Source organism: Pseudoliparis swirei, chromosome 24 (assembly GCF_029220125.1).
Source record: "Pseudoliparis swirei isolate HS2019 ecotype Mariana Trench chromosome 24, NWPU_hadal_v1, whole genome shotgun sequence".
In the NCBI taxonomy this organism is placed as follows: domain Eukaryota; kingdom Metazoa; phylum Chordata; class Actinopteri; order Perciformes; family Liparidae; genus Pseudoliparis; species Pseudoliparis swirei.
Window position 1 is genome coordinate 10,384,126 of NC_079411.1, and position 21,864 is coordinate 10,405,989.

Consider the following 21,864-nt stretch of genomic DNA (forward strand, 5'->3'; position numbering starts at 1 on the left):
TTATGGATAAAAAGGGGTTAAATTTCTACATGTTTCATTATATGTGAACAGTCAAATTAAAGCTAAAAAGTCTGCACTTTAACCATCTTGTCATTTTTCACAATATAGCTGTTTGCTTTGGCAGTCTGAAAAGTGAAGCTAATCCACAACCCACAAGTGCCCTAAACTTTGATTATTTCTTATGGCCATCAGGGGCCACGCAAAAGAAAGTCTGTTTGTATAGATGTCGATAGGAAAATGATCCTACTCATCACTTGATTTATTACAGAGACTTGTCCATGTTTTTTTTCTTTCAACTCCAACCCTTTCAAGATGTCTTCTCCGATTTGAAATTTAATTGCAAAACTTTTTTGTTGTTGCGTTAAGTCGTATTTGGCTCCACCCTCTCGTGTCACTTCTGGTTGCAAAAAAAATCAAGATGGCGACACGAAAAAATGCCAAACACAGGGCCTCAAAACACATAAACCACGAGGTGACATCATGGCGACCATTTCTACTCCTTATATTCAGTCTATATAACAGCCAAAACCAATCCAAATAGTGTATATGCACTTATAAAAAAATGGAAAGCCATTACAGCTTTCAAATACTTGTGTCTGGAAATATGTATGCATATGTGAGGGGACATCTTCCCTGTTCATGTGGGCATGTGTGTAGTCACTTGTATATATAGTGATGGTAAATAGATGGGAAAGCCCACACACTGGGGTTCAGTACCAATTGTCTGCTTTCAGTCTTTGCTCTTTAAATTACACAGCACTGAAACGCAGGGCCTACCTACCTACAAACCCAATACTGCAGGAAGAGATATCAACAGTGCCGTTTATCATGCAGAGTGCCGACTAAAGTGGGCCGGCTAAAACGTAGTCTCTCTTATTCTCAGGATAGATACGCTGCCCACATCATCAAGAGCACTCCTGTTAAAATGGCAGTGGGGTTTTGGGGATAGAAACAGACCATTAATTTGAACAGTGGGAATACATGAATAGGCTACAAATGGTTGTAAAAAGTACAGCTTGTGCAATGCAGGCAAAAAATAGTAAGATGAGGATGTTTTTCATTGAGTTAACTTTCATCCAGCAGTTGAAATTAGAAAACTTGACATTCAGGTTAAAGTTCTGGCTTTTCGTTAAAATACATTACCGCAACTACAATACTACTAGTATTACTTTTTGGGTTTGAGGCATTCACATTAATTAATTTTACAACAATGCAGAAGGTCAATGATTTCAAATGTACAGACAAGGCAAGAGTTTTTATAAGAGTGCGTCTGTCCTCATATTGCTGACTTTATTGCACATGAATTAATTAAAGCATTCAAATGAAGGTCATCCTGAATGCATTTAGAATGATCACACCTCTAGAAAATGGCTTGCATTCAAAAAACATTTTTATGGTAAATTGTTTTTTAAATTAATTCATCAATCAATCGAAATATATTTATAGTCATTATTTGGGCTGTTTGAATTATTGATTAATCTGCAAGTTATTTTACACATTAACCGTCGTCAAAAAGGTCCAAATCAAAAGATATTCAGTTTTCTATCGTATATATGACAAAGAAAAGCAGCGAATCCACGCATTTGAGAAGCTGAAACAGTTTGCAAATTGGTGATTTCAACGAGCGAATAAGTAAAGAATAGCAACATACCAAACAGAAGCTATGTCACGTATATTCTCACCGTTTACCTATTCCAATTCATTATTTTTTAAAGCGCATTGTACCAAGTGTCATAAAAGTGCTAAAGAAACAAAGATTGTTTACTGACAGTACAATTCATCTTGTTTAGTTCCAAAGTAATACAGAGGTTCATTCACATGACACTATCGGGGGTAATGAAGTGTGAGCTAGGCCGGCAAAAACACGAGTAGGAAGCTGAACTACCAGCGCTATCAATATACATGGATATCTTGATAATGAAATACTTCTCCTGCTGCAATTTCCTGATCTCTGATAAGTGAAAAGGACCGGGTGAAAGAAATGAAGGCATAAAACAATGATGAAACATGTTATTAAACAATATATATATATATATATATATATATATATGCGCTTGTCTTCATGAACCCCTCCATTTTCTTACAAGCAATAACAATGATATATTACTGTTGCTCCTACAGATGCATTCATTCCATTTAGCATCGCTACAGACGCGGACATCTCACTAATAAGACGAAAAACAATGCAGGCGAGGGAAAGGAAGACAGAGAAACATTGAGATTTCTTCTCTCTGCTTCACCAGTGCCACCTGGTGCAGCAATCATCAACCCATCCATCGCCTATTAGATACTGCTCTCCCTGCATGAGTAACCACGAAGGCATAGGCACAGGTTCCACGTTGCACAATAGTTATTTAAACCGTCAGTGTGTGCATGTCTTTGTGGTATTCTGCTGTGCCGAGTCCGTTTAAGTCAAAGACCTATTTCACACTTTCGCTACAGAGAAGAGAGGATAACAGATCACGATGAGCACTTTATAATTCATTAGGGGGCTTAATGGGGGAGAACATCCAGCTGAGGCTCAACACAAGACTCTGCAAGTGTCAGTGGCTAATATGTTTTATTTTTACTGGCATAAAGGTGTCACGTAAAATCCCCAGGCAACAGTAGTATGGAAAGGCTTTATGGAAATATTTATGTGAATTCCTCACTCTTACCTCGTGTATCGTATCAGTAGCATTTAGTTTAAACTTCCACCAAACAATAAAAGTGAACGAAAGGGGGGCGCAGGTGCAATGTAGAGGCATTCAGATTTAGAGAGTGAGGAGGTAGAACGATGAGAGGAAGAGGTTTTAATGCTGATGGGGAAGGGTTAAGCTCAGACACAAGAACAAGAAAACAGAAAAACTAAAAGGAAACAAGCCAAAAGAGCACAGAAACTATTGTGAGGGCAGAAGGGCAAGAGGAAAATGGAGAAAGCAAAAGGGGGAAGCCACAGGGCAGAGATTTGACTTTACCTTCAGTGGGGTTGATAGCTTCTGGGAAGCTGTCCCACGGGAGGGTCCAGGCAGGGCAAGGATGAAGGGCGAACACTGCCTCAATGCCATTTTCCTAAGGGAGGAACACACACAAATACACGTTACCATAGTAACCCCTCTAAGCCTCGAGGTTATGTGGTCCGAATGGTTGCAATGAAGCAATTTAAAGAGTACTATTCTTAAACAACCCCTTTGTTACCACGCTCACGCTGCTCTGAGGCTAGGTCTGAGGAAAGACCACTGCACTTATTGTTCTCTCAAGAGACAACACGACTACACTCCTGCACAGCCAATACACTTTTGCTAAATACTGGAGAAACCCTTTAAATTGAGGCGTGCCAGGTACGAAAGTGTGCAAACACCCCTTTATTTTTTTATTCTCTCTTTGATGATAAGAGGGTTACATATATAAGCCTGCGCTTTGGCACAGTCTATGAAAAGGCAGGGAACGGCGAGAGAGTCTTTATCGTTAGAAACAAATCTCTTCAGGGAAAATCAGTGATCTTCATTACCTTCGCATTGAAAATGCCGGAAGGTTATGTTTTGATCGCTGTGTATTTATTTATTTATTTATTTATTTATTACCTTCGCATTGAAAATGCCGGAAGGTTATGTTTTGATCGCCGTGTATTTATTTATTTATTTATTTATTTATTTATTTGTATGCGTGTTATTCGCAAATCTCAAAAAGTATTGAACCGAATCGCATGAAATTTGGTGGGATGATTGTTTATTATCCGGGGACCAGTTGATTAGATTTTGGGATCGATCGGGTCAAAGGTCAAAGGTCATGAACAGGTCAAAATCTTTCGCAGAACTCAAAAAGTATTGAACCGAATCGCATGAAATTTGGTGGGATGATTGTTTATTATCCGGGGACCAATTGATTAGATTTTGGGATCGATCGGGTCAACGGTCATGAACAGGTCAAAATCTTTCGCAGAACTCAAAAAGTATTGAACCGAATCGCATGAAATTTGGTGGGATGATTGTTTATTATCCGGGGACCAGTTGACTAGATTTTGGGATCGATCGGGTCAAAGGTCAAGGTCAAAGGTCATGAACAGGTCAAAATGTTTTTGAATCGCATGAAATTCGGTGGGATGATTGGTTATTATCCGGGGACCATTTGATTAGATTTTGGGATCAATCGGGTCAAAGGTCAAGGTCATGGAAAGGTCAAACTACCGGTCAATTACCACTACCGCCTCAAAATGACCCAAGTTATGTGAGCACCGTTTTAACAGCGTAGCATACACACTGCATCGCAATGAACCTGGAAGGTTTTTGTCACTGGGTGAAAGCATCATGTGAGGTAATGTAGAAAGTAAACTATGTAAAAAATAATTTTACAACAATCGACAAGCTAGAATAAATTTAAACAAATTATTCAGTTTTAAACTAATCCACAGCGATGGTCTCAAATGATTTAACTGAAAGAAGGTAAGCCATTCAAATATAATAATGCATTTAAAAGATAACGCGGATGCCTTCCACAAATCGCAGCCAAGCAAGAAAAGAGCTCAAATAAAGATATGTGCATGCAAAAAAATATATAATAAGTCGGGCCACACTTTCACAATGCACCAGTCATGTTCTGGAGTTAAGAAAGACACTACGTTCAAGCTGGTCGAGACAAGTCTTAAATAGCAAGTAAAGGCCAAACCCTCAAGCCCAACCGAGGACTGGAAGGAGGAAGTAACCAACCACACAGCTGTTTAGTTTCAGTTTCCATGGTCAGGGATAGACACATACTTTCAGTAATCCCAGTTTCTAGCACACCAGTTGTCCAGTGAGCCAGTGTGCCAACATTCTGCCTTGTGTCTCTTCCTCCAATCTGTGTGAATTATGTGCTTCAGTGTTGCTTCTTGTTTGTTTGTGTAGTGTGTCCTCTTTTCAGGATACGGGGTGGGGAGGAGGTAGCAAGGCTGTTTTTGGAGGGTTTTCTTATCAGAATGGACGGTCGAAAAGGACAGAGGGAGCTGAATGCTGTACAGATTGTCAAACACCGCTGTGGGGCCAATTTGTGATATTGGGCTATATAAGTAACCCTCCTGTTACCTTTAGGGTCAATTTGACCCCATTCAATGTTTAATGTCGGTGTTCTTTGGGGTCAATTTGACCCCAGGCTGTTTTTCACTGTGTCAAACATTTAAGAAATATCAACTTTTTTATATATTTAAAGGGCTATTTAGGTAGTCAACAAACAAACATAAAGTACCTCACACTTAAACTTGGGAAATAATATTAATTCTAATAATATTCTGGAGGTTTTAATTGCTGGGGTCAAATTGACCCCGAGGGTAAAATATGTTAGTAAATGTAAAGGTAACAGGAGGGTTAAGAAAGACGAGACTTGCAAACAGAAAATTCAAGATTTTCCATCATTAATACTAATCTTGTTAGCACACTAATCCCCCTTCTCTGGACCACCCCCATGTTTTATTGATTTAATTTGTGGCTAATGTTAGCAACTGTATTAAGAGACCTGTCAATCAAAGCCTTAGTGACAGCAGGAGGGTTTTAGTCTTGGATTTTGGTAGCGGGGATACTCTTTTGTTTATTTGGATCAGATCACAGGTAGTGCATCTACAGCTCATTGCACAGGCAGTTTGCCTGGCATGCATCAGTGTGTGTTAACTGAAGTGAGAAGGAGGGAGAGTTTATGAGCCATTTATATGGTGGATAGAGTTGCGGGATGAGCCTGGTGTCTCTGGTTAACAGCAGTGAGAGATTGTGTGTCACCATGTCAGACAGCAGCCCTCTGTCGCCATGCACTTGCCTCGGGACGGACACACAGTCATCATATATGAGGACATATGCATGCACACACACAGCTCGGCCAAGACAACACAACAGCTGCAGACACGATGGTGGCGACACACAGCCATCCTTATAATCCCTCTAGGAAAAGAAAGAATGGTGGCCATTGTGTGTGTCTGTAAGTGTGTGTGTGTGTGTGTGTGTGTACAGACATTCCTCTCAGTTTTCTACGTCCGATTTCAACCTGTCATGAAAACTGTAATTTGTGCACATCTGTGCCTGACTAAATTCAATCCAGCAGCCTGGCATGTTAAATGCGCATCACATCCTGACCACCCAGCTCACTCATCCGCCTCATCCAAACGGTCTGAATACTGCTCTCTGCCTTTGCTCTCTCCCGTCACTAAAAAAAACAATTGTTACAGACACTAAGTCAACAGGCAATCACAGGAATATCTCTGCTGAGAGAGCAGAGCAACATGGCCAAGTGAACAGTCTGAAAGCTTATAGTGAGAGGTTAGTCAAGGCTGAGGAGACAGTCTCCATGTGAACAGCTGGGTCTGCTTATCTCCTTCTTGAAAAGCAAGGAGAAGAATTTGAGTAGGGGCAATATTTGGTGTGCTGTAGAGCTCGGAATGCTATAAATGTGTGTGACTGTGTGCCTCTGGCCAATGCTTCCTGAGGGGACTGCAGTTTAAGAGCACGGCCACATTATGCTGTTGTTGAGTGCCGTCTTGCATCTTTACGCTCAGATTTTGAACCATTATTATAAACTACCTAATCTGACTATAAAAACGTTGTTTTGTTTTGGACTGGATTCATTGTTTTTATTGCACCCGAAATGAGCATACGCTGAATGTGCATTGTCTGCACTATTGCAAGTGCTACAGGATACACTGAATGGTGCATTTTAGAATGCACTGAGGGCAAAAGTCACCTTTTGTATTTGTGAAACATGTTGTCATACAACCTCTGTGAGAAGAGAATCATGTATACAAACAAGCATCTTACAACAGCCCACTTAAAATGTTAATTCTGTGACTAAAAAGCATTTGAAGTTTAAGCACTGGCAGAAAGGCAAAACAATATAATGATTAAGAGTCTGCCAGACGCTAAACAACTTATAGCTAGATTCTTAAATCAGCAGAAAATGGGTGCATGAAATTACAGAGGAGCAATATATGACATTCAGAGCATTAATATAGCAACTATTATCTGTATAAAGATATACTGGAGTATTGTCTACCTGTGTGCGTTATCAGTTCTTCTCTATGCCGCATGTGCTTTTAGTGCATGCTAGCTTTCGGCCGCTGCTCTGCACGGCTCTCATACAGCGGTTACAGCTGCTAACTTCATCCCATCAGCCAGAATCGTAGCACCCAACCTCCGGTTCCCCTTCAGGTATACACTGTCAGCACGGTTGCCGTTAGCTACGAGCCCACGGCTCTTAACCAATTGGAGCCCTGATACCCGCTATCTGTTCTGTGAAGGGACACTGGACAACAGCTGCAGACACAGATGTAAAACATGAATAATAGGAAATGTTGTAATTTACTTGAAGTTTAGTCAGTGTGGGCCTGGGGCCGCCAACAAAGTGAAGCTGCTCGGTCATCTCCTGGCCTTCTTCTTGCTCCAATAGGCTAGTTGAGATGTCCACTGCTGAAGGCCCTGTGAGGCTGGACGTGAGCACTTGGGGGATAGAGAGAGCCATCCCACACTCCTTGGAAGCCCGAAGGACCCCAGGTACCTCCTGAACACAGCTGTACCAACGCAGCAGGTAGGGGAGCTGATGCAGAGAGCTCGCAGCATGTGCTTGGAGGGAACACTATCAAAGAAAAGAAAAGGGAACAAAAGAGAAAAGGGGGAAACAAACAAAGAGTTATTGATTAAGTGGCTCATCTGACGTGTCATCTCCAGTGGAGCGAGATGTCAGGTTCCACTAGAATTCACTTTTCACACGACACAAGTGGACGGCTAGACACGAGGGGCTGGCAGGAAAAACATCAAAACAGCGGTGGCCGGTGGGGACTGGGGAGGGTAAAGACACAAACAGAGACATGATGAGAGGCGCAGTGTCGCTGTGTGCCACTGCGTATGAAAGAAAGAAGAAAGAGACGGGGATATAGACACAGAGGGGGAGGGGGCAGTCTGGAGTGCGACAAGTGGGTGGAGTGGAAAGAAGCCGCTTTGGCCGCATGCATCGTGGACAGTGATGGCCGTTAAGAGGAGACACGCTAGGCTGAGTGTGAAACTGGAAACCACTGGAGCACAGCTGACAACTAAAAGCCTCATTGTGTGAACTTCAGCTCGTTCCCACAGTCGAGGAATAGTTGGAGACGGCTGAAGGGTGAAATGGAGGTTGAGACCCACTTCACCGGCTGACGGTGCAGCATTCCTGATCAATAACAATATACCATTTAACTAAATAGACGTAGTACACTCTGGTCGCTGCCATGGAATGAATATTCAGAATAATGTTAATGAGCTTTGGAAGTCTTGCGGAATCTTTTTATAAAGTTACGAGTTTTAAGGCCAAAATATAAACACCGAGCAATTTTTGATCGGATGCAGAAAAGAAAAAAAATATTCCCAAAAGAAGTTCATTGAAATGCATTTCAACCTGCTGTATTTGAATAGAAACCCTACTATAGACTGTTATCACTCTTTGCCAGGTGGCTCTAGACCACCTTTGAGAGCACAACCTGTGCCAAGTCTGATGCAGCGAGTCTTCTAAACTCAAGTTTCTGCCTGGATGGATCTGAAAGGAGCCGGTTGTACTGCCTGCTCACCCTGACCAGAGTGTCAAAACCATAAGACATGCATAATTAGACACATCATCATAATAAAGATAAGTCAGTAAATAAACATATCGTGCCACCTATATAAGGTGACAGACTCAAGTCATGTGTGTTACTGTTTATGTTGAGACAAAGCCTGACAAGGCTTCATTTCATTGCTCACGGCACAATAATGGGTACATTGCTTGACAATATACAGTCAATTTGATCAAATTCACAGTGTGTCATGCATGGAAAGTAAAAGGCTTATAGAAGAAATATAGTCATTGATAATATCCTTAAATTAGCATTTTACATGTATTCATAAATCTTAATTGTGAAATTACATAAGGCAGGATCCTTAGTCCCAACGGTGCATTACTGACAACACTCACACATGAATCATAAACTCCAAAGCCCTTACCAAGTACTGGTAGATGCATGGCAGCAGCACCACATCAGTCAGAGTGAAGTACAGCCCTTCTGCAAACACATGCTTCAGCTGAGGCAGGTCTGTGGTCTTCACTTTCCTGATCTCAGAGTTCTCTCTGGTGGTCAAAGTTGGAACTGAATCCACGGACAGCTTGGCCAGAGCTGTCCTGAGCTCAAGTCCGTGACTGACCTGAGGCGATTGTCCGGGCTCGGACTCAGTGCCTGGCTTCTCTTTGCCTTCAGGGGACTCATTCTTTTTGTTCCGTTTCTGCTCTTGGAGTTTCTGTCTCCGGATCTTGTCATCATTGTGGACTTTGACAGGCTCCGCTAACCTCCGCTCGAGGGTAAGGATGGAGAGCGGCAGATGCTGATATTGATTTGTGGGATTTTTTAGGTGTTCTTCAACATCAGAGGGGATTCCAATTTCACACAATCTGGTCCACTTGCTCACCTGCGAGAAAAGAAAGAAAATATGTTGATGGTCAAATACAGCAGGGCCTTTAAAAGTGCTCAAAATAGAACATCAATCGTGAAGTGTTTTAATATGTTAGAATCTGTAAACATATCATATTCTATCTGTCTAGTATATTGCTGCTGACACTTTCTGGAAACTGTAATCTACATGCTGTAAAAGTACATTGATCCATTGAACTTTTTTGACATACTAAAATTAAAGTTAATTTGGAATCAAAAATGTAACTAGACCATGTAAAATAGGAACAGTTTATCAAATGAGGGCTTGAACTTTTTGTCAGGTGAGGAATTCGTTCAGAATTGGGAACCAATAAAGACTTTAATCCACAACTAACTGAACAACTACTTTGAACTCAACTGTACCACAAGTTTTGGGGACATTTTTTTTGTTTTGTTTGATGCATTAGTGCCATTGTCCACACCTGCAAACTCATGAGGGGTGAAAAAGGTGACAACGGGCTGGGGGGTGGGGGTCCTCTGCTCTGACTAAGTCAGTGCCCACAAACCCTTCTAATAAGAATATAATAGATGTATATATATAATATATATATATATATGGCCGCCACACCTTGAAATATTCAGTAATATTTATTTTGCATGGGCCCAGGTGTGAATAGGAGCGAGGCCCATTCAGAGAAATCTCTACGGCCCACTTGAGCGACAATCACACAGGTTAACAAGTCCCACGTTACACTATTTTACAAATCAAGTAACTTCCTGAATTGTGTGCACTTGAAAAAAGAAAAAAAAATCTTTAATTTCTAAATTATTTTAGAAATTAATTCCTTTTGTTCCTCTTTTATCCAATAACCAATAATATATAATAAACCTTCCCACCCACCCTGTCTGTGATATCCCATCAGAGGCCCCCACCCCGGGGAAGTGGCTGAATGGAGAAGGGGTGGGGGGGTTTCTGTGAGATTCACACACTGAATTCCTGCTGGAAAACACTCTATATATAGACTCTGGTTCGGTGCTCCGTGACGTCACTAGCGACGTCACAGCACAGAACCAGAGTACATACATGTCATGTGACAATGTTTCCATGGTGACGGAGATCGAAGGCACTGACAAGAAGTGACTTCCACCAGGAAACCTGTTTAAACTTTATATGCATGTACATGTCAGAGCTACCAACTCTCACGGTTTCGCCGTGACACACGCTTTTGCATGTTTTCACACGGTCTCACGCCACACAACCAATATCTCACGGCAAAAGAAATTCTGATTTTGGGCCGAGGCGTGTTGGTTTCTTTTCAAACTCCGCGACGATAGATGGCGCTAAGGAGCGCATCTATAAACCTATTCGCTGCATAGACATCCTATTTACCCCAAAGAGTCCCGAAGTTAGCAACAGAAGAAGATTTTCAAACAGACACAACGAGCAGAGACTACGGTGTGTTAATGCAGGGCTCTCAAGTATCACGCATTGAGCGTGATAGTCACGCATTTCGGTCTTATGTCACGCACTCCCGCCACACATCGTATTTCTCACGCTGAAAAAACTCTCGGCTATTTAATGTTTTAATGTGCCGCAGCGCGCAAACATGAGCTGGCCGCGCTGCCCTCACCATGGAGGAATCAAGCGCTCCCCTGGAGTTCTGCTGTGAGGTCCCACTTATCAGCCAATCAAAAAAAAGAAATGGGCTACATCAGTGGTCCCCAAACTACGGCCCGCGGGCCGAATCCGGCCCGCCTCCCCATTTGGACCGGCCCCCTGAACAATACCAGAGACGCGTTCCGATTTATTATTTTTTCACCTGGCCCGCTGCCGTTGAGATTGCAGTGAGACGCGGAGAAAGTGTGGAGTGGTGCTCTTCGCAATAGAACATCTTTGATGGGACGTGTCGCGTCTCGGCCAATCAGCGTTCAGATGTCCACAGCGTTTGGGAAGTTAGGTTAGCTTGAATGCAGTGTTGCCAGGTCCGCGGTTATCCCGCGGAATTGGGCTACTTTTGAAGTGTTGCCGCGGGTTGAATTTTGTGTCCGCTGGTTCGGGTAGACCTATTTTGCATGCAAATTACATGAATATCTTTAAATAAAAATCCATATTTTAAATGAAATAATTTATTTATACCCAAATCCTACCAAACTGACTCCAGATCAGCACGTACACACATGGACATGGACTTTAAAAGCAGTGTAAATGGTTTGGCATGGGCATATTTTGAGTTCTGATATTGGACTGGTTTTTGGGCTGGTTTTGATTGGCCATTGGGCTGGTTTTGTCACACAGACCTGGCAACCCTGCTTGAATGTTAGTCCGCTACATCTGCTGCTGTCACGCTGCACGGTGTAGCGATGCTAACAAAGTACCCGTACGTTAAAAACGATGTGATTTAGCATATTTTTAGTATCGATACTTAATTAAAAGAGCGATCAGAGCGCACGCGCTGCTTCGCTCCGTTAAATGCTGTCTGTGCGCGCATCACACCTGAGCGATGCGCGCACACAGGTGAGCACATTCTCACTAGCACCCCCCCCCCCCCCCCGGCTGGCCCTCCAGCAGACAAGGCAAACGTTACGTGGCCCTCTTAGGAAAAAGTTTGGGGCGGCTACACAATAGCAGGGTTTTTCCTGCATAGACAACATTTGGGCGCGCGCCTAAGCCGTTTCCCCGAGCGCCTATGACAAATCCCGAGCGCCTAAGGCAAAAAAAAGTCTGCGATGGAAAAAATAAAAACGGTGTTCATCACGTGCATGTCAGCGAATATGTTCTCAATAGCATGTTTCAAGTCGTCTACAGCCGAACCCTCGTTCTGTTTTGATCAATAGTAATCGAGTTCAGTGTTTTCCCTAAGTGTACAGCTTCAGGGGGGCGGGACTAGTGCCGCTAGCCATGTTGGTGCCCTAAGCTTAATTTAACACTGAGGTGTGCTCACCTGTGTGCGCGCATCACCGCTGAGCGAGGCGCGTGCCGGAGCTCTGGCGCGCACGAGCAGAGATGAGTTGTTGACGGGACGGAGACGGGGGGGTGAGAGTGTGCTCACCCGTGTACGCGCATCACGGCAGAGCTTCGATGCCGGCGCGCGCATCGCTCTGTCGCGCGAGCCGAGAATTGTTGACGGGGGGGGGGGGGGGGTAGACGAAAATTACAGAGTGGCGGGTGGAGATTTAACCCTGTTATAATAGTAGGGGAAACACTGGAGTTGATAAGCGTGTCTTCTTGTCTGACCGAGTGGCCAGCTGCTGATAACTCAACAGCCCGACCTGCATGAACGGTGCGCGCGTAGCGCGGCAAAAAAAAAATTGGGAGCACCCAAGACCCATTTTGACCCAGGAAAAACCCTGAATAGCCAATCAGAAAAAAACGTATCTGTTGTATCTGGGTAAGATTTAATCCAGCAACCAATGAAAATAAAGCATCCTGGATAGATATGTCACTCTTACCTGTCTTCAAAACTTAAGAGCCCTGTTAATGACATGTGGTTCAATTAAGTTCTCACTCTTAAACTTTAAATCTTGAAATAATGTGTTGTGTTTGTGCGTGTGATTTTGTGTGGTGATGTAAACTCAGCTGTCATAAGGAGCAGCAGGAGAGCACCTTGTTAACCTCTTGGTATACTGCATGCTCAAAACATCAGAGCATTGTTTGTTAAGGCTGCCCACATATCATGTATCACTTTATTTGCAGGCCTAGGAAAAGGACCCTCTCAAAAAATTTCCAAACAGCTCTTTGAACAAGTAAGATGTATTATAAAGAATTTAACATAAAGACAGGACATTTGTGCAATAGAATTAGGCATGTTTTTGTAAATGAGAGTAGAGTTATTAAGAAACATTTTAATTATTTAAGGTAGCAAAGATGCCTCGTAAAAGACCTTTGCCAGGCCAGAATGCAGGGTACAACATGGGTACAACGCCACATTAATTCAAATGTCCTGATATTTGAGCCACCAACGTGTGTGGCTGCTTGCGCGGCAACATTGTGGTCACCCCCGACAAAATCTCACTCAAAGGTTTTTTGAAAAGTTGGCAGCTCTGACATGTTGTGAATGTATATATGTAATTGTGTGTGCATACTACTGTTTATATCTGTCACGGGACACAACATGTAACTCTCTAATCTTTCATGGAACAATGTAATTATCAGGCCAGCAGAACATTGTACAATGGTGCTAAAACGCTAGCGCGCGATTAATATCCGCGAGCTAAATATATGGTGCTTATGTACGTTTCTCATCAACAGCTGCGTCACTGTCTGTGTTACGCTGGTCTAACTTGTTTGTTTAAGACAAGAATTACGGCACCAGTCATGGCAAAACCCGCTACTGCCCCTACTGGCGAGCACAAGTATAACAATATTTAAAAATCATTCAAATTAGGAAAAATGGAAAAGTAGCACATCTTCAAATTTGAAAGCTGTAGAGTTGCATAACTTTACAGACTGTCTGCCTTGGAGACAAAGAACTGAAACATTTCACTTCTGGAATCATATTTTTCTTCTTTTTTTAAAGCTGAAGAGTGAAGACTTTAAGTCTCAAAAGCTCCGCCACTTGACGCCACTCGCTGTGAGCGCTGCGCAGCGCATTGCGTACAGAGTCAGACAGCTTGACACAGAGATCGCTCGCTCTTTGAATGAAGTATTGAAAAAATATGCTAAATCATATTGTGTTTAACGTACGGGTACTTTGTTAGTATCGATACACCGTGCAGCGTGACAGCAGTAGATGTAGCGGGGTGACATTCAAGCTAACCTAAACCCCCTAAACGCTGTGGACATCTTAACGCTGATTGGCCAAGACTCGACACGTCCCATCAAAGATGTTTTATTGTGAAGAGCACCACATCACATTTTCTCCGTGTCTCACTTCAATCTCATAAACGCAGGCCGGCCAGTTGACCCCCCTACCCCAAAACAAAAGCTCTTCGGATCTCCACGATTCACGTGGATGACCTATTTTGATTTCAAAACGGTGAATTTCACAGAAAGGTGACAAGTTTGCAGGTATGCATTGTATAATTCTAGAGCAGGCATGAAAACGGGTCAGGGGTGAAAAAGGTGAGGAGGATAGGCGCGGGGGGGGGGGGTGGGGTGTGCTGGTGGTGACTTCCACGAACATCGATGTTGGACGTCGTATGATAATCTATAGGTCCTCCATTCTGACACCAAGTCAGTGATCGGGCCCTATAATACTATAATAATAGTAATATTGTGTATAATATTGTCATTCATGAACCAACTTCCTTTTGTTGTTGTTGGCGTGAACAAGTCTTCAAGTCTTGTGCTCTGCTGAGCCTCGAGTCTGTTCCTCGAGTCTGTTCTGCCTCTACCTGGTTGTCACGATCTTCTATACCATACCTGCCATAAATATCATGATACAATACCATAAAAACAGTATACCATAAATACGATACTGGTATATTTATCTATAATAGTAATAAATAAAATATCTGTATGGTTCACTTTTTACCAACTTTTTCAACACTTAACAAATAGCAGTAATATTAGTATTAATACAGCAAGATATTAATGAAACTACATGGAGCCATCATAGCATTGATTATACACTATGAGGCCGTTAGTCTCTGACCAGAGGATACAGAGTTCATCAGGAAGAGCAGCTGTAGAGTTACAGAACTTTACAGACTGAACTTAAACATTTCACTTCTGGCATCTTTTTTTATTTTTATTTTTAAAGCTGAAAATTCCGCCACTTAAGGCCCCTCGCTGTGAGCGCTGCGCAGCGCGTGCGCTCTGATCGCTCTTTTAATGAAGTATTGAGACTAAAAATATGCTAAATCACATCGCTCTGAACGTACGGGGACTTTGTTAGCATCGCTCCACCGTGCAGCGCGACAGCAGCAGAAGTAGCGTCTAACATTCAAGCTAACCTAAACCACCAAACGCTGAAGACATCTTGACGCTGATTGGCCGAGACGCGACACGTCCCATCAAAGATGTTTTATCGCGAAGAGCAACACTTCACACTTTCTCCGTGTCCCACTCCAATCTCACAAACGCCGGCCGGCCAATTGACCCCCCCCCCCTACCCCAAAACAAAAACTCTTCGGATCTACACGATTCACGTAAGTCACCTATTTTGGTTTCAAAACGGCGAATTTCGCCGAAAGGTGAGGGATTCTCATGCCTGAGAGGAATTTCCTTGAATGACCTACTTCATTGAAACCAAATTAAATGCGTTTTCAGTTTTTATTTACTGTATGCCGACCTGCAGTGCACCGACTAAAAGACTGTGGTTGTACAAGCAATTAATCAGAATTAATTATTTAGAAGTAAATTGAACAGTCGATTTTCCGTATGAATAGAACCAAATGATGTTCTTTCTCAGGAACATACTGATAGATTTACAGTTCGAGGAAATTATTCAACCCATGGTATTTTGACATTATGACATCAATATGTACCCTAAATATGGATAGTATAATGTCACATCTCAGGCACTGCTTTCAATGATTTCTCCTTTTCTTTTTTTTAAGGGACACATTTAAAGTATATTGTAAATCAATAGAGTTGGGAGTCAGGAATTTGTTTACTTGTACACTTAAGCGTGTCCTTGTTTGCCACCAACCTCAGCACAAGCCTTCAGACAGGTCTTCTTAAATCCCAGCAGAGCCAACACATCCTTTCGAGAAGGCTCAGCCTCCAGGGCTTTGTTGATGATATGTCTCAGGACCACCGCCAGCCCTGCTCTGCAGAGCATCCCAGTCTCATCCAAAACGGCAGGGAGACGACAGCTCTCCACCAACTTGGGCAGATCCTCCAGCTGAATGTCAGACACTTCCAACCCTTCTGGCAGCTGGCTCCTCAGTGACTGGGAGATGGCAGGTTTGGTGAAAACGAGGAACACTTTGAAAGACTTGCACTCGCAGTAGGAAAGGAGAAACAAGGCGATGGAGGTGTGCAGTGAAAAACGCGGCTCTTCATTTTGACAGCAGACTTTCAGAAAGAGGGAGGGAGGCTGTTGCTGCTTTTCCTCGGTGTCCTTCATCGTTAATAGTGCTGTGAGTGAGAGAAAAACAGAGATTAACAGGTAACGTTAATTCACAAACTTGCTTTTAGAAATGTGTTTCGGTGACATTTCACGTATGGCAGCAAGAACGTGTTAGCTGAAATACAACGTAAGATCCGGCCAGTAAAATTATATTAATAGATACTTACAACAGCTTGAGCAATGTGGATATACAAACAGGCAACTTCGATGAAAGCACGTTGTTATGGCATACGCTTCCTGTTAGGCTTCTTCTTCTTACCTCGTGTTAAAGTTAGGTTAGCTCACCAGCCCCGCCTGCTGTCTGATAGCGACACGTACGAATCAACAACAAAAAATCATGGCAAAATATAAAAACGTAAACAAAAAAAGAGGCCGAATATTACATTGAATATAACATATATAGTGTAAAGGTATGTACTTTTTTTTAATGAGGCCTATGTCCATTCAAAGGTTCCGAGCGACAAGATTCCGGACATATTTCACGGTTGCACAGATATACGACGACGGCTTTATACCGCTAACAAATCCGGAGGGTTGCTCCCGGCGTCTCATCTAGGAAGTATTCACCCGTTGAGGTTAGTTGCTCACCAAAACGAAACTACCGGGTTCAGGGGCAGGTTTCTAGATGAAGAAGACTGTGAGGTAACGTACTCCAACTGAACAAGTATGACCTGGTAATTTAGTAACTTAGCTGACAGTTCACAGGAAAGGTGACTTGAGCTGCTGTGGCGCTTCACTGAGCGACCAAAGGAAGTCGTTGTTCTGGTCTCAATGTCTTTCGTGCGGGATATTTTAGACCCAACATAGAGGCGAAGTTTAGTTCCGACCACTCTATTCAGCACCGACCTGTATTGTATTTCCCTCTACAGTTCTCATTTCTGCCTCTTCTTTGACTTCAGTTTGCATAATCGCATCTTCTGTTATTTTATGATGAATGCAAAAGTATAAAAACAATGATTGAATGAGAGACACGAACAGGGAGGGACTGGGCTGCACTTAAGGAAAAACAGGCATTTACAGATAATTATTTAAATCCTTTATGATAGTGAATGTGGATTGAAGATGTTTGTTTTTTCTTTTAATTCAATTCAGTTTATTTTGTACAGCCCATTCTCACACATTACAAATTTTCCTCAAGAGGGTTTTACAATATGTACACAAAGACATCCCTGTCCCAGGACCTCACATCGGATCGGGAAAAACTCCCAAACAACCGTTTCACAGGGAAAAAAGGGAAGAAATCTTCAGGAGAGCAACAGAGGAGGATCCCTCTCCCCAGATGGACAGAAGCAATATATGTCATGTGTACAGAAGGACACATTACAGAGTAACAACACATTCAGTGAATATGACAGAGTGTATGAATAGTTGGTAGTAAGCATGGACCATGATCCAGACCTCCATGATCCATCAGGCAGATAGAGGCAGAGAGTAGGAGTGGGCAGAGTATCAACAGGGCCATGGCATAGTTGATGCTAATTAATGTTAATTTTAACTAAATCTAATAGAGCTGAATGTGAGAATGAACCTAAAGAAGCTGAGTAATTCCAGTTAAGATGCTGGAAATGCAAAACACATTTTATTTATGGTCTCATTGATGTGGAGAGATGTAAGCCCTTGAAATGATTGAATTGATACTTTGTTCTTGGAATCCATTTAGTATTGTACTGTATTCATTCGTGTCTGTAATTAATCCTGAAGCTTTTAGCCAAAACTAATGATCTTGTTTTGTCTATTTATGTTTTTAAAATATGTAATTTGTTTATCATAAGGAGTGGTATTTAATACTATTGTAATGAAGCAAAATAAAAAGCTGACATTATTTTATGATTCCCAGTGTTTGGCCATGGCTTGTCCTGTCAGTCTGGATCTGGATCCAATCTTCCTAAAGGGACTGAGTTACCTGCACTCCAAGAGTAAAGATTCGGCTGAGAAACTCAAAGCTTTACTAGATGAATCACTTTCAAGAGGAGGTGACTCGTCTTACCGTTCATTACTAAAAGTAAAGAGTTCATTACGTTTTTGTATTCATTATTGTTAATGCATCTATAAATGTAATTGTAATGTAATTTATACAACTGAATGTCAAATAGTATATGTTATCATTGTGTATCCTCAGGATATAGAGGTGTCCAAGGCGCCTGTGTCAAAACTGAGCTTAAGTAAACAGGACTCAAAGTCCTCGTCAAGTTCCTCTTCCTCCAGCAGCAGCAGCAGCAGCAGCAGCAGCAGCAGTAGCAAATCCAGCTCGGAAAAAAGCAAGAAAGAGTCAGAGAAGAGACCTATCGAGAAGGTACGGATTAAATAGACTCTCCAATAGATTTAAAACCACGTCATAATATGTGTTTGTCTTTGATGCTACGTTGACCATTGTTATGAATTTATTTTTACAACTAGGTTCCAGTCCTGTTTTACTGCCTTTGAATATGTGTTCAATTGTGGAGTATTACAGCATGAATTGTGACTGTCAAGTGGAGATCAACGACATGTATACATCTGTCATTTTAGAATTATGTCCAAAGACGGAGGACTTTTTTTCTTCTTCATATTTTGGCTTTCAGGTTTCTTTGAGACTTACAGCACTTTATTGCAGAGCTGCATTCTTAGAATTAACAATGTATTTAGTTTACTCATGACATTGATGGCAACATGCATTGAACCTAACATCATTATTTCTGTCTTACTGAAAAACAGGTCAGAGTTGAATTGAGTGAGGTGGACCCTCCCAAAAAGCCTCGTTTGGAGAAACCAGAGAATCGCTCTTCTCCGATTACTGTTCAGACGAGCAAAGACCTTCTGCCAAATATAAACGACTACGATGAGACCAACGCTGATGACTTTGCAATGGAAATGGGCCTGGCTTGTGTGGTTTGCAGGTACATTCAAATTATTAGCAAATACATTCCATGTAGTTGTTATCTAGTACGTGAGTTTGCAGATGTTAATATGCATTCCAATCTTATAATTTATATTAGTTCTACTTAATCTATGAGATGGAACGGTAAACTCACTAGCCTGCAACATTCTTTTCTATTGCCGAAGACAAATGACGGTGAGCATGGGAAACCAGTTGGTTGAGTGCCAGGAGTGCCATAATCTGTACCACCAGGACTGTCACAGGCCCCAAGTGACAGACAAAGAAGTGAATGATCCACGGCTTGTGTGGTATTGTGCCCGCTGCACCAGGCAAATGAAACGTATGGTGAGGAAAATAAATTCTAACCCAGTCTGTATGTGTCTTTTAGTGCATCATCATTGATGATGTGGCTAATCAGTGTTTAGTCATGTTGGTAGTTTCAGTATTGGTATAGTTTCTGTCTTAAACTAACAATGTGTTTGTCCACTAGGCCCAGAAACCTCCACAGAAGCCATCTCCTGCATCTGCGTCATCAGCGCCTGTTGTCAAAGACACAGTGGTGAAAAAGACAGAGCTTAAAGCCAAGCCTGACACAGCCAGCACCTTCCAAGCCTTCAAAAGAACAGAATTAAAGGTATGTGTCTGTTAACTAATTATTGTGGTATGCCATCTTTTGTTTATCGCCAATAATATGTGCTGTTATTACTGGTTGCAAGAAAATTTACTTTTTAAAGTCTTCCGACCACTCAAAACGCTCACACACATATTCACACAGGTGGCAAAGAAAGCCATACAAGGTGCTAAACTACTCATCAGGATGTAAACTAATGGTCTAACCCCTAACGCTAAGCCTTCGGGAGCAATGTAGGCTTCAGTAGCTTACCAAAGAAACTTTGACATTTGTGCAAACGGCTCTAAAAGGCAGCTTACATAAATCCCTGCTAAGTAAAATGAGCACAAAGTAGACTTGAGACCACCGACATCTGACTCGGCAGGATTCCTGTATAGTACAATTTCTCCAGAGGGAGTAGGTTTTTAAAACTGTTTAGATTACTTTTACTTACGATGGGTTTATTTTATTTTAGCGAGTTATTTGAATATGTTAATTCAAGTCAGTGTGGGAGTTTGGCTCGAGCAAGGTGAGGCATTGTCTAGCTTGCAGGTATCTGCTGGCATATCTTGATGACTATGTATTTGCTCTACTATGCAATGATCTGAAGATATGTTAAAGCATAAGGCTGGTCTTATTCAATTTAGTTTTGGGGTTACTTTAATAAATCTTGTGGAAAGATCAAGGCCAACACATTCTGCCTCAATACGTTCTTCTTCCTGGTAATGGTTCAGACTTTGCTGCATTTTCACTTTGTGTTCTCCAAAAAAAAGTCTGTCATAAAAATCCTTTCCACCAGAACATATTTCTTGGTAAAGTATAACATGAAGCTGGAGAAGAGATGGGTACAGAGCAACACTAAATGATGACATGAATTAAATTCAGTAATGCACTGGAGGCTGCACAGATATGATATGCATCTTAAGTTAAACTATCTCTTGCCATGAATTGGTAAATAAGCTATTTTTTAAGTCTAAAAAATATATCTGCAAACTTAAACTATGGCATTTTATAAAGTAAACTCCTTTCATGAACACTGAATTAATTTGGTTGGCATTTGAAATGAAGGCAACTTCTTAGGATCTCAATCTCCAAACTTTGAAAGTTATGATTGCAAAATGACAGTGACATTTTAGACTCTGTTGAATTTGTGATGCACAGTTATAATTGTGTTAGCTATTTATAATTTCAGGCGTCTGCAACATCAGTCAATCCCACCAACAGCAACTCCAGCTCCTCCGGCAGCGGCCTCACAGGCTGGGCTGCATTTGGTGCGAAGACGAGCACTTCTCTCACTGCCAGCTCCAAACTGGGTTCCTCCGGCCCAAGTGGGAGCCACAAGACCTTGACGGCTCCCTCTGGCCAGAAACCCCCCGGGCTGTCTGGGTTAGCAGGAGCCAAGTCAGGACTTGGGAGTGCAAAGATTACCGGGAGTGGAAACGGAAACGGCTCGAGCCAGGCGCCTCTAAAACCTCCTCCACCGCTGACTCTGGGTAAGCAGCCTCTGAACCGTTCATCGAGCAGTGAAGGCCAAGGCAAAGGGAGCGCTTCCTCAGGAGGCGGCTCCCCGAGCGGCTCAAGTGGAGGAGGCAACGGGAATAATGGGAATGGATCAAAGGCTGCACCGGGGGACAAAGCACCAACGTCCCAGGAGTCCCAGCTCAACGCCATGAAACGATTGCAACAGGTGAAGAAGAAAGCAGCGCAGAAGAAACTGAAGAAATGAGGAGAGAGAAACCAAGAGGGGAGGAGGTGTGAGAGAGTAGAAAATACATGTGGAAGTATAGAGTATTGTGTTTGGATGAAAAGAGCAACTGTACATGAGTAACACCATCCAGTCAAATACTTGAATCTTGCTTTGTGTAAATGCTGCTGGACTATGGAACTCGTTCTGTCCAAACAAGTCTGACCGTTGAAAATGTGTAACTTTTCATCAATAAACAATAAATGTCTTCTTATAAACTGGCATTAGCAATGACTTTGTAGCATGTGGTGTCCTTGAATGAGTATTGTTATG

At 42.2% G+C, this 21,864-nt stretch overlaps 2 protein-coding genes across 7 annotated transcripts in view; one reads left to right on the plus strand and one right to left on the minus strand.

Annotated features, from left to right (window-relative positions):
- gstcd (glutathione S-transferase, C-terminal domain containing) overlaps positions 1 to 17,043 on the minus strand; it is a 71,239-nt gene extending 54,196 nt beyond the window's left edge. For 3 of the 4 annotated variants that reach the window (XM_056409936.1, XM_056409934.1, XM_056409937.1), the window contains exons 1-5: positions 16,548 to 16,633; positions 15,958 to 16,388; positions 8,943 to 9,401; positions 7,297 to 7,566; positions 2,958 to 3,051 (exon numbers count right to left, since the gene is read on the minus strand). In XM_056409936.1, the coding sequence (XP_056265911.1) occupies positions 2,958 to 3,051; positions 7,297 to 7,566; positions 8,943 to 9,401; positions 15,958 to 16,377 (1,243 nt within the window). In that variant the 5' untranslated portion in view covers positions 16,378 to 16,388; positions 16,548 to 16,633. Of the gene's footprint in view, positions 1 to 2,957; positions 3,052 to 7,296; positions 7,567 to 8,942; positions 9,402 to 15,957; positions 16,389 to 16,547; positions 16,634 to 16,968 lie in introns of those variants that run through there. The other variant, XM_056409935.1, reaches the window with a different exon arrangement.
- Positions 16,852 to 21,825, plus strand: ints12 (integrator complex subunit 12). 3 transcript variants are annotated; one of them, XM_056409940.1, is made up of 7 exons: positions 16,852 to 16,955; positions 18,218 to 18,382; positions 18,500 to 18,673; positions 19,075 to 19,256; positions 19,423 to 19,582; positions 19,728 to 19,871; positions 21,040 to 21,825. In XM_056409940.1, exons 2-7 carry the CDS (start codon positions 18,227 to 18,229, stop codon positions 21,571 to 21,573), a joined length of 1,350 nt encoding a protein of 449 aa, XP_056265915.1. In that variant the 5' UTR covers positions 16,852 to 16,955; positions 18,218 to 18,226; the 3' UTR covers positions 21,574 to 21,825. The 3 variants fall into 3 exon arrangements, with proteins under 3 accessions (XP_056265915.1, XP_056265914.1, XP_056265916.1); XM_056409939.1 differs by having other exon boundaries at positions 16,902 to 17,022; XM_056409941.1 differs by lacking the exon at positions 16,852 to 16,955 and having other exon boundaries at positions 18,244 to 18,353.
- The last annotated feature ends 39 nt before the right edge of the window (positions 21,826 to 21,864 follow it).